The 12644-nt window shown below is 43.5% G+C and overlaps 1 protein-coding gene across 1 annotated transcript in view; it reads right to left on the reverse strand.

Moving 5' to 3' along the window:
* Window positions 1-650: 650 nt before the first annotated feature.
* Window positions 651-12644, reverse strand: part of foxo3b (forkhead box O3b) — a 60649-nt gene continuing 48655 nt past the window's right edge. The window contains exons 3-4 of the mRNA XM_050058077.1: window positions 7420-8894; window positions 651-4003 (exon numbers count right to left, since the gene is read on the reverse strand). Coding sequence (XP_049914034.1) covers window positions 7449-8894 — 1446 coding nt within the window. The 3' untranslated portion in view covers window positions 651-4003; window positions 7420-7448. The remainder of the gene's footprint in view (window positions 4004-7419; window positions 8895-12644) is intronic.

Consider the following 12644-nt stretch of genomic DNA (forward strand, 5'->3'; position numbering starts at 1 on the left):
AGGCTCGACCTCTGGCAGAAGGGGAAGTGGGCTGTTGGCTGTTTTCAATAGGAGGGAGGCAAGAAAGTAGAGTATCAGCAGAGCAGCCCAGCCAGGGTCTGTGTTAATATTTGGCACAGAGGCCTGGGGGAACTTTCAGACATGTAAGTGACCCCCATCTCTAACCGTTCCTCCTCTCCCTCTCCTCTCTTATGTTTCGCAACAACCAAGAAAAGCACCCAGCCCGGTGTCAGGTATCAGAGGATTGCTGTACGTCTGTTCTCATTTAATGCACAAAACAAATATTGTGCAAGAGGACTTCCAGGAACTTGAGAGGAACATGGAGTTGTTTTGCTGTTTAGATCCCCCCAGACTGACGTGAGAAAGAGATTTATCTCCTGGAGGGAGTGTGAGGTTAAATTTGTTCATGCACAAGCGCTCAGACACACACTGTTTTGGAAAACACTTGGCAGGATAACATGAATTAACATCACATGTAAGGCAGGCGAGCGCTCTAACATTTTCCTCGCTGTGCTGAAAATTCCTCTCGTGGCTGTATGAGCTGTTAACGGCCGCCCTGTGCTTCCACGGCACTCATGAAAGTTATGTTCTCCTAATACTTTTATATTTTCACGGCAGTAAAATCAGTTAAGACACAGACATGGGAAGGGTGTGGAGCCTCACCAAGCTTTATTTACATGCGCACCATTTCTTATACAAACTAGATTACAATTCAAAATGGAATACACAGGAAAAATACCCACTAACATCAAGTCGAGAAGAAGCAAGATTAATAAAGGGCAAAGTTCAAAGGGCAAAGTTCAGAGGAGCTGGCCTGGGCCTCTAAACAAGGATGGAAAAGAGGAGATAATGAAAAGGAAACGTCCAAGAGGTGATTAAGGTATCTAGTGGTATGTTTCTTTTCTTTTATTTTTTTTGCTTTTCTAAGCATTAAATTTGCACGTGTTTGTGCTGCAGGTGTGTGTTGGGCACCAGAGGAGATAATCTGTGCCTTCATGAAGCACTGAGTGGTTGTGTGGAAGGCCTGCTCCACTATGACTAAGTGTAAACTATCTCCCCGAAGAGCCGAAACATTTTACACTGAATGCACAACATGTAAGGAACGCCTTCCCGCCACTGAGATTTGCAGTTTATCAGGGATCAATAACCCCTCTTTGAACAGAAAGGATCACAGGGTTCCCTGGATTCACCTTGTCAGTCTTCTTCACAGGAGGAGTGAAGCGCTTCTTATATTTAGCACGGTCAGTGTGGATAAACTCAAATGCTTAGCAGTTCGGGTGATGGCTCAGGATTCCCCCCCCTGCCACAAGACATGTGATAAATGCTCTGGAAAGTTTAGATGTGACGAGGCGTTGGAAAGTCCAGCACGTTGTCAGAGGACGCTTTAAGCATGTCACAGTCATGACCAAACGCTCACTGAGAGCACCAGGACGTGAACCTGCTGTACTCCACGTGGAATAAAACAAGTGTGAAGCTGAGGAACGTCCGTAAAGGAGGCTTTCCCTGTGTCTGTACACACGCTCGCAACAATAAACCCATTAACGCGGAAGGATGTTACAAGTTCTGCTCTGTAAGCCCTGATTATTAAAAAACAGAACGTGTGTGTGTTTGAGTGCTGAAGACACAGGGTTCCTCTCTGTATTACAATTTCTGTCGCAGGACGGCACCATTGGAAGGGTCTCGGGGGGTACAGCTAGGTCATGCACTAAACCTCAGATAGCACAGTAGTTCATTCTAGCCAACCATGCACACACACTCCTCTGCCTTGGCCTCAAAGTGATATACACACATCTGTACACTATTATACACAGCGGGGCACACACTTCATGTCGCTACCCCAGACAGAGAAGGGATACCAGGGTGCCCAGATGCTACAACAATGGTGCTTTCCACCATTTTCAAAAATCTGGTTCAACAATGAAATCGCTGGTAACAGTGTTCCCTCCCACCGGGCGTGTAATGTTGTTCGTTATTTCTTCAATTCTACCTTCAGAGGTATCACAAAATCCAAGGGTCAAGTACTACATGAGTATATAAGGACATACAGCGAGTATATATGCATTTCACACAATTCATAATGCATAAATACATACATGCATACAGTCGGCTGTGCTGTATGCACCATGAGGGATAGTGAGGGGTTACACATCCTCGTGAGATTAATTCAACAGAAATAAACTCCACAGATAAACACGTACACACATTAACATGTACTCAGGAGATACAGGAAGTCACCTGCAGGAGCACCAGGCGTGTCCATGAGGGGATGTGTGTCACGAGTCCCGACAAGAGGAAAAAAACCCAAAAAAGCCATGACAGCAAAACCAAAAATAACAGACCGCGTGAAGTCTTAATCCTGATGTTTATCCTCCTCCTTCCTCTTCATCTTGACGGCCAAAAGTTCACAGGTTACAAGTTCACAAACACAAACTGTTTTTTATCAAGAAATGTTAAAATACCGCTAGAATGTGACTTGATGTTACTTAAACGGGAAGCCTCCCTTTTCCCCCCTGAGTGATTCTATATATGCATAAGAAGCCCCACAAGCTCATGACAAGAAAACAGCGGAGCTTAACACAGATCCCTGGTATTATTTCTTCTATCTACTGTATGTGTGTGCAATATATGTGTGTGTGTGTGTGCTGTGATTTGGCTGCCAGCATATCCTACTGTTTGTTTCAAGTAATTTGGCAATATACAGAGATAGCTTATTGTTTTACTCGAGAAACAAATGGCTTCTAGAGGAATGAGCCTAAAAACCCTGCTCCCCTCCCCCCGCCAGCGCCGCCGCCATCTACAGGTTCGCCGTGCTACAAGTGGCAGCAGCTTTGGGCTTCTGCAAGTCATGGGTAAAAACGTAACGAACAAACAAATTGCACGGCTTGCTCTCGGGGCAGGATTCAACACTGTTTACATAGCACCTGTTATGGTGTGGAAATGTTCACAACCCTAGGACACAGGTATTCATTTTGGCTACATCATATGCAGTGATAAACGACCTCGACAGAACTCACCAGAAGTTAAGAAATTTAAGAAAAGACAGATCTTTCCCACGCCTTCTTGAACTTTACACTGCCCGGCACTGTACAAATATCCATGATGATTCTTCCTCTAGTATTTTTTCATATTTTTTTACAGTTAGATATACACAAAAGGTAGCAAATATTTTTGTAATATTCAGCTAAGTGTAATATAACCCTCAGTATGCAGCGTTTAATTTAATTCAAGCAATTTATGAGAAAAAAAACTGGAAGTGCATGGCATTGAGACGTAATTTAACTTCTAATGTTTCTGGAATTTTTGCAAACTGAGGAAAAGAGTAGGTTTGTCTGTTTGTGTGTATGCATGTACTGTATGCGTGGCCACTCAGCGAGTAAGATACTCCATTTCCATCCTTTCATTTCATCAATACACCTTTTTGTGAAGACATGTATGATGCAGAAACAATTATGATAAAACAGAAAATCCAAAAAACAAACACTGAACATTTAAAATCACTAAAGTGAGGAACAGAGGGAAATTCTTTTTTTTTTTTTCAACATAACACATCCCAGGAAACCACTGGAGCAGATTTACACCACATCACTTCTTTACACTTTTTTTTTTTTAATATGTCTTCAACGGGAACAACTGCACCGTGCACTCCTTCAATCTTCACTTGATATTTAGTCCTTGTATTCCACCTGAATCCTCTTCTGATAAAGCAGGGTCTCTTTGATATCAACAGACTGGGTGTCAAAGGAAAATTGCATAATTCTAAGATTTGTGAGTTTGAAATAGCTTTCTTCTTTTTGTTGTTGTTGTTTCACAGGAGGGCTGATGTGCAGTATCTCTAGAGTCTGTCGGATTGTTCATGGTTCACCAGTGTGGGAGCGAAGGTAAAGCTCTCAAGAGGAAGTCTTCTTCTGTAAACACAGGGTTCGTATTTTACGTTGTGCTGATGGCAGGTTTGGCAAAAAGGATGTTGTGTGTCTGATCTTCTCTTGCACTACACAGTTCAGACCTGGAGAGATAAAGGATGAGATTATTATAAGAATTCATGCTGTACTGAAAGCAAGGAAATATCCAAAGCCAAATGTCACCAATCCACATTTATTTTCACTCATTTGCAGCAGCTAGCTATTGTCCTAAAGCTACTGCTGGTACTTCCTGCATGTGCTTTACAACAGTGTTGTACTCAAGATCTGTCTTGGACATGAAGCTGGTATCAAGACCACTTGTTTAAGGTCTTGGTCTTTTGTCTTAGAATTTATAGCATTTTTACTTTGTCTTAGGCAAAGAGGACTTTTTATTTCAAGACCGGTCAAGACAACAACTGTGAGGATATCATTAAATTGCCTGTGCATATTAAACATCATTACTGTGACTGGATGTAAAATTTCCTGCCTCAAATACAACTAATAACTTGACTTATTTCTAATTTAAAATTTTTGTTGCTGTCATATTTTTCATGGTACACTTACACATACACCTTAGACCAATGATTGCCAACTGGTGGGTCGTGGGTCCGTTCCGAATGGACCGCAAATGACTTGCGAAGTTTGTAAAAAACATACTTTATTTTTAGGTACAGTGAATTTCCGGTACAGAGCTTTTATTTTGAAGTGCAGTTTCTTGCTGTATAATGAATGAGAGAACGAACAATTATAGAGACAGTAAACTAGCTAGACGACATGGCCAAACGCAAGTATGACGCTGAATATATTAAACTGTGTGGACCTTGAACTAATGACTAAGGAAGAATCTGGACCCTGTGGCTGGACCAGTTGGGAACCACTGACTTAGACTGGATGATGGACATAGCTTCAGCATTTCGGCTGCTGCCAACTTGTTTTTTTGGAGCCAGAAGTGACTATATTTGGACGGGAGGCTGGAGCCGTGGAGGAGTGAGGCGTGAATGTGACACATAGACTTTAGGGATGTCTTACAGATAGCCTGTCACTCAAGCAGCGCTGCTCTTAAATATGTGTAGCTTTGGGCCTTAATAAAATGTAAATGGGTAAGTTATACAGTTGTCACGAAGGTTGAAATTAGCCACGGAGATCAAAACCATTTTTTACCAAGCTATTAACATGTATATTTCTGCTGTTAAGTTGGGCAATTTAACATGGTGGTGTCTGGGGATTTACTCTGTCTTTTAAGCAGCCTCTAGTGGCAATCTGATGAACTGCAGTGTTTGGCACTTCCGCTATGACTCGGAGGGTGCTGCTTGACATACACGCATTTAAACAGTATGTTTGTTATCTGTGGATGTTTTTATGGGAAAAGGAATCTTTCAGATTGAGTTGAGCAGTGCCTTTGGTTTAAATGTTCCACAATTTATCATAATTGTGTCATGCAGTGTGAACACTGGTCTGATCTTAGTCTTGACTCACTTTTGCCCTGTCTTGGTCTCGGTTTAGGTGGTTTTGACTGCAGCTTCACAATAAATGCATTTTAATGTGAAAGCAGACGTAGACCTTTAAATTGGCACCAGAAGTGCTCAAAGTTACTTTTACGGTTAGCTTGTGTTTCCAAAAATCTACTACATAAACAGCAATTTTTTTTAACCTTTGCATGGATATATCTAACACATATTTCCCAAATCTTGAAAAATGAGAACAGTTCAGGAAAGGAGGTTTGATATCATTCATTCATTCATTCATTCATTCATTCATTCATCTTCTAACCGCTTCATCCTCTTGGGGGTCGCGGGGGGGCTGGAGCCTATCCCAGCTGACATCGGGTGAGAGGCAGATGTCCCTGGACAGGTCACCAGACTATCGCAGGGCTGACACATAGAGACAAACAACCATTCACGCTCACATTCACACCTACGGACAACTTAGAGTTATCAATTAACCTAGTCCCCAATCTGCATGTCTTTGGACTGTGGGAGGAAGCCGGAGTGCCCGAAGAGCACCCACGCTGACACGGGGGGAACATGCAAACTCCGCACAGAAGGGCTCCCACGCCCGGGATCGAACCGGCAACCCTCTTGCTGTGAGGCAAGAGTGCTAACCACCACACCACCGTGCCACCCAGTTTGATATCATATCTTATTAAAAACAAACTTTTAGCAGCTGCAGTTGGAAAAAATAACTAGTGGAGAAGTTACGTTGTTCAGCAGGTTGCTTTTGGTTTGGGGAAAATGACGAACTCAGTCAAAGTGGTTTAGTGAAGAGATGCAGAGGCATGTAATTACTTGAGAGAATCTTTTCCATGTGGATTCACAGAACAATGGGCGCAGCATCGACTCTGATTATGGTTTATCACAGCAGTTCACTACTTTTATCTTCAGGTCTGTATCTGTTCACAACACCAGTAATTCTACAGCACCAAAAACCTCCTAAACAACATAAATACAATTTTTGCGAGTCTAAAGTTGAAAGTATGGATGTTTCCACTTCTCGTACATGGTCATGTTAGCTGACACATATCTTCGTCAGGTCTGCACAGAAACCTTTACAGACTTTACATTTTGGAAAAAAGAGAACTAGTACCAGATCTGTACTTGGCATCAGCCATACCCTGAGTTTAGGAGTTGGAATCAGGGGAGAAAAGGTTGCATTCCTAATTCCTGCACCAAAGAGCCTGTTAATACCTGGTATTAACATGTGTTTCATTGATCTGAACACAAGTGGACAGCTGAGACATATTGCTGTTAACACCTGTGTCTATCAGGTCTACCACTTGTGTTCAGAATTTGTCTATGTCACTCACGCTAGAAAATCAAAGGACCATGCGCACAGTTATAATGTCCACACTCTTGCTAACTGCTCGCTAATCATGCTAGCAGTTGTGTTGGTACAGTTGCTGTCAGCAGATTCCTTTCACAAAATGATGGACAGTCACACAACATTTTTTCCTACTTGTTGCAAAATGGGCAAGTTATAAAGCATTAGCATGTTATCACCAAAACAACCCTCACATCCCTTCATTGATGATGTAGCCCTTTATGGAGATGCATTAGGATACATTAGGGTTTATACTACAAAAGATATTTGGTCAAATGAAGCCCAGACCAACTCTGCAAGTGGTCTGTGTGATCAGATCACAGTACATCTTGGTGGTCATGTCCACTGGTGATTGTTTGTGTAAATAATCTTGTTCAATTTACAATATATATATGTATATATATATATTTATTTACGTTTATGTTTGTTAATAATTCCTGTTTATTTAACTATATATTTGTAAATACTATTGTTTAAATTTCTTATATTTTCACGTATCTTTCCTCTCTTGCAAGGAGCACCTATAACATAAATAATTTCCCCTCGGGGATCAATAAAGTATTTCTGATTCTGATTCTGATTCTGATTCTGGATCACCCGAGACGCATGATAATACCAGGTATAAACAGGCTCTAGGTATGCTCACTTTTGCTCACATGCCACATGGTTTACTTTAATGCACCCAACACTCAAACATACACACCTGCTCTGCTCCTCCCTGGCCTGACCCTCTCAGCCAGGTACCCAGCTCTGGGAGGTCTGCTTGGTGCTCGTGAAGTTGCCAACTCCGTTCATGTTGGCCACAGAGTCAAAGTTAAAGTCCAGGTCATCTGCCTCCATCAACTCATTCTTGATGATGGAGTCCATATCACACTCCAGGCTGCTGTTGAATATGTCCAGGTCCAGATCTGTGGGGAAACGGTCCTGGCAGATCCCTCCACTGTTGCTAACTGTTCCGTTTAGGAAGATCGAGGTGTCGATCTGCATGGAAGAGGAACCATTTCCTCCCAAGGGCGAGAGCAGGAGCTGCTGCTTGACATTAGCCAGAGCGTTAGCCTCGTTGGCTAGGTTCAGGCCTCCGTTTAAAGACCTCAGGGAGCTCTGGTTGTGGTTGTTACTGTGTAGTATCTCCCCTTGGCTGCTCTGAAGTCCAGTGGTCCCAAACGTCATTACGGGATCATTACGGAGCATGAGTCCACGGCGGGAGTTCTGGGAAATGACGGCAGCGGCGCTGGCCTGTGACATCAGAGGGTCAGACTGGGTCATCATGACATCGCTGTGGCTGTGGCTGTCAGAATTGAGCAGGTCTTGTAATGTCTGACTGCCAAAGCGAGACAAGCTGATGCTGGAGAAGGACGTCTGCTTGTTCTCCTGGATGGTCTGCATGGGGGACGGACGCAGAGAGGAGCCCGTCGTGTGGGGGCCAAAAATGGAGTTACTGTAGCCATTAACTCCACCGTTAGAGGAAGAGTTGTTGGAGGGAGAGGAGGTGGAGTTAGGTGAGCTTAGCCCATTGGGTTTGGACCCAAAATTGAACCCTGAGGAGCCATTTGCAGTGGCTGGTCCTGAAACGGTTGGCACCAGGTTGATGTTATCCAGCAACTCATCCATCAGGTCATCTGTGAGTCCGTCATTCAGGTTCATTGTACCTGCCAGGTCTGCCAGGCGGGGCAGCTCAGTTGGCACGGCCTTCCCGTTGGTCGTGGCATTGCCGGGAGACAGTGCTCGGCCAGGGCTGGAGTACAGCATTGGCGAAAGAGGAGGCTCGTCATCGGGCACCTCGTCTAGCTCAGGGTTGGCCAGAATAGGGGAGAGGCGACCGCTCAGTGTGCTGGCGTTGGAATTAGTGCGAGAGCGGAAGTCTGTCCAGGCGTCCAGCTCCTCACTGCTGCGTGACGTTGGGCTTCCAGGCCACTTGGAGAGACCTGAAGGACTGTCTCCGCCGCCTTCACCAGCTGCAGCAGCTGCGGCCTGCAGGGCTGCCTTCTTCTTGGCAGCACGGCCACGGGCGGACTTCGTGTACTTGTTGCTGTTGTCCATGGAGACTGCACGGCGGCGAGGAGCCTTGCCACCCTTCCCTCCCTCTGGGTTGATCATCCACCAGGAACTCTTCCCTGTTCCCTCGTTCTGGACGCGGATGAAGCGGCTGTGGAGGGAGAGATTGTGCCGGATGGAGTTCTGTAACACAGAGAGGAAGAGAAGAGACTGTTGAGTGATGTGTGCAAAATCCTTTTGAAACAATTACTCAAACAATGACTAGCATCAATTTTGATTTGTTGTATTCTTTCTTTCCTTTTACCAATACAACATTCAATGAATACCTCTCATTAAGTCCAACAACACTGATCCATAAACCACCCACTACTGATTCTGCAGCAATGTAAACAGTTGCTCTGGTGACTAGACACACAAACAAAGCAAAAATCCTTTTGTTTCAATTGTTCACCCACTAAATATAGACAGGAACACACATTAACGTGCAGCAGCACTTAGCGCTGATGTCTGCATTGTTCCCACTGTAGCTTTTGTGTTGTGGTTATAAAGGAGAAAACAGAGACAGTGGTCTATAATCAAGCGTCTCCTCGATTATGAATGACACATACAAAGAGCCCCTGTGTTGCTTAAGGAGCTTGTTCTGTGTCAGATCATGTGTGTTAGTGTGCGCCTGTGTGTGAGTCTTGTCTGGTTTGTATTGATCAACTCTGAGCTGCTTCCTTGTGTGAGCCCCAGAGGCCCATTGTGGGGGAACTGGTGCACATGACAGCCCCTGCTAATGATCAAGAGGTTTATTCACAGCACACAGATGTATGTACACATTAAAAGGCCCAATCTGCCATATAACACGCCTGTTGAATCACTTGTTGCCACACTGCTTGCTTTGTTTACATACACACTGATCAGACAGATATTCTTTCTTAGTTTACACACATGTTGTGGTGGTTGTACACAACTTTTTAGCCTTGACAGGCTAAAACAGTGACATGGCTCTTTATGGCTATAGCTTTTGGTTTGTCCACCATCTATTGGATTAATTTCCCTGAAATTTTTTTCAGACACTGCCACTGACTTTGATGATTCAAAAACTTTTCGATGTGACTATGCTCACATTTTTTACAAGTGGATCTAACTTCTATAACCTTTGTCACATTTCAGTCCAGCTAATAATTGCAGTGTTAATCCTGGGAGAAAACAGTTTTAGTCAGAGAAGGAGAAGAGGAGCAGGATCTGATTGAATCACTGGTGGACCAACCAACAGGGATTTTACATTGATGTCACAAAGTTCAGTTATATTTAAACCTCAAGAAAAGAGACAAAGGCCAGGAAACCATATTAGTATTTCATGAATCTAGAGCACAAAGAGCAGATCTTGAAAGTTTCATTGTTGCGTGTCATAATGGATTTCCATTTGCACATTAAACAGAATTCAGAAAACATGTTTACACGGCAGAGATGTCATTCCAGCTCAGCCACAACTCATCTTCAGTAATTGATTAGTGCAGGTCAAAGTAAGGATTGTATGATGTAAGCTCTGGCTTTGCAGTTATTTAAGGCTCAAAATTCCAACTTCACTTGATCTGTAAATTATACCCATGCACATGTGCATTTGGACGACCCCCCTCGCTTGCACAAAAGCACGCACAGACACCCACACAAACGCATTCTCAGCCATCTGGTTATTGAAGAAGACATAATTTCATGGTTCTTGTGTGGCAGCGTAAGAATGATGCTGAAAATGCTGAAACAAACATGCACATGCATTGTGTCACATTCTCACAAATCAACCATAAACCTTTATAAAACTGCATTTTAAAGATAATTAGTATATATTTTTATTTGACATGTCTCAAGCTTCTTCTTCCCTCTCTTCTTGTGCCCTACAGCCCACTGAAGGCCTTGTTAAATTCATTATTTTGCCTCAGTGTCCTTCTCTTTCCATACCCCCTTCCTCTTCCGCAGTTTCTGTTGTTTCACAAACACATAGCTCTTATGGGCCCTGAGGGACTCTGGGGCTATGCTATATCCTCCCATATAAACAACCCAACCGCCATCCACAACATGCACGCATTTTTCCCTCTGTGTTTTCCTCCCGTGTATATTTTTACTCCCTAAAACAGAACAGATTTCTGGGTTCCAAAAGGCGAGGGCCAAAATCTTTGAGTTTTTGTGGGAATCACAATATTGTTTTCCACGAAGCAGTCCCGTCTTTCCTGGGCAACCGTTTACAGACAATTTGGTCTGGATTGTTATTCTGGTCAAAGGCAGTTCAATCAGAGAGGAAAAAAAGAGAAGCTTAAGTTACAGTTCTGAATGCTACGTTGGCAGAGTGAGAAAGTCTGATCTCTGGAGCCAAACTGAACCTATGACCCCATGTGAGTGTGTGTGTCTGAGCACGTGTGTGTTTGTGGTAGTTGTATGAAAATGCCCCGTTTTGCATTTGCAGGTTCTTGAGTGTTTTGCAATTGCAAATGCAAAAGTTGCTTCTGCAGGACTGTGTGCTTTTTGTGACCACTGCTGTGCATTTGCAAACCCATAAAAAGTTGCGTGTAAAGGAGCAGTGTGGAAGATTTAGGGGGATTTAGTGGCATCTAGTGGTGAGGACTGCAGATTGCAACCAGCTGAAACTTTTCCCAATTAGAATTCCTTCAGTGTTCATTGTTAAAGAAGTTTTTACCAGGAGCCTAAATTTCTGCAGAAGTCTCTTCCTCACCCAAAACAAATGGACCGGGTGATTTAAACCGGTAAAAACAAAGAATAATGTAGTTACACGTGACAAATCAGTGTTTCTCTGATGCTGTTTGGCACGTTGCAAAGGGGCCACTAGCCTAGCACATGCTATTCTCAGTCCACATGTCAGGATGTATATAAAGGCAGACCACTGCCATCAATATTTCAACCTCCTCCACCGTCGTCTCGTTTGATGTTGTATGAAACTTTTGACTCCGCCCTTAAGCGCCATCTATTGGCTGAGTCTATGCCATCATAAAGGACTCAGGGAAGTATGAGAGCAGTGACGTTTACAGCGTTTGAAACAGATGTATCCATGGCACCTAAGGGGAGTATACATGAGCCTTAAGATAACTAAACTCCCCAAACTCGTATTTTCAGGTGATCATTCACTAAAAAAAAACATACTTATTATATTATATTCCATTTCTGCCAATATATCCCCCTAAATCCTACACACTGGACCTTTAATCATGAATGGTGTGTACATATGAATGCACGTTTCCCAAGTGTGTGTGTGTGTGTGTGATCTGTGCAATGAGGTAAGATGAGAAGAGATACCAGGGAGACCAGTGTTTATCCTCTGCCAGCATCTCTCGAGGCCTGACGTAATGTTGCTTTATTACAGAACATTTTACAAACACACACACACACACACACACACACACACACACTGGCTGAATGTTTCCAGCTGCCAGGGAGATGTAAATACTGGCAGAAGATAGACTTTGTAACGGAAAAAGAGAAACTTTCGGAGGGATGAATGAGAGCAGAATGAATGGAATGTGAGTTTCCTTCTCCCGCTGCTGTAAACATTTACCTGCCAGCACCCGACACTTCATCAATCCTTCTCCCTCGCTTCATCCTACACCACCTTTATCCCTGCACTCCCTCCTCCCAACATAGCCACTTGTTTAATGTTTCTCTTTTCCGTGCCACTGCTCGTATCCTTCAAATGTCAGGTGGGATTTTTCTAACTCGGCGTGATGGAGCAGCAATAAAAGGAAATGGGACATCTGCAACCGAAGCACGGACAGTGATAAAAAGAGGAAGAAAAAAAACTGGGTGCCAAGTGAAAATGTGTGAGTGATGGTGAGAAAAAGGGTGAGAGGAGGCTGATTACATGATGAAAGAAAGGAAAGTGTGCCTGCTATGTATCAGTATTACATGTGATGCTTGTGTGTAGCAGTAGCAGATCCTCCC

Source organism: Epinephelus moara, chromosome 12 (genome assembly GCF_006386435.1).
Source record: "Epinephelus moara isolate mb chromosome 12, YSFRI_EMoa_1.0, whole genome shotgun sequence".
NCBI classification, from domain to species: Eukaryota; Metazoa; Chordata; class Actinopteri; order Perciformes; family Serranidae; genus Epinephelus; species Epinephelus moara.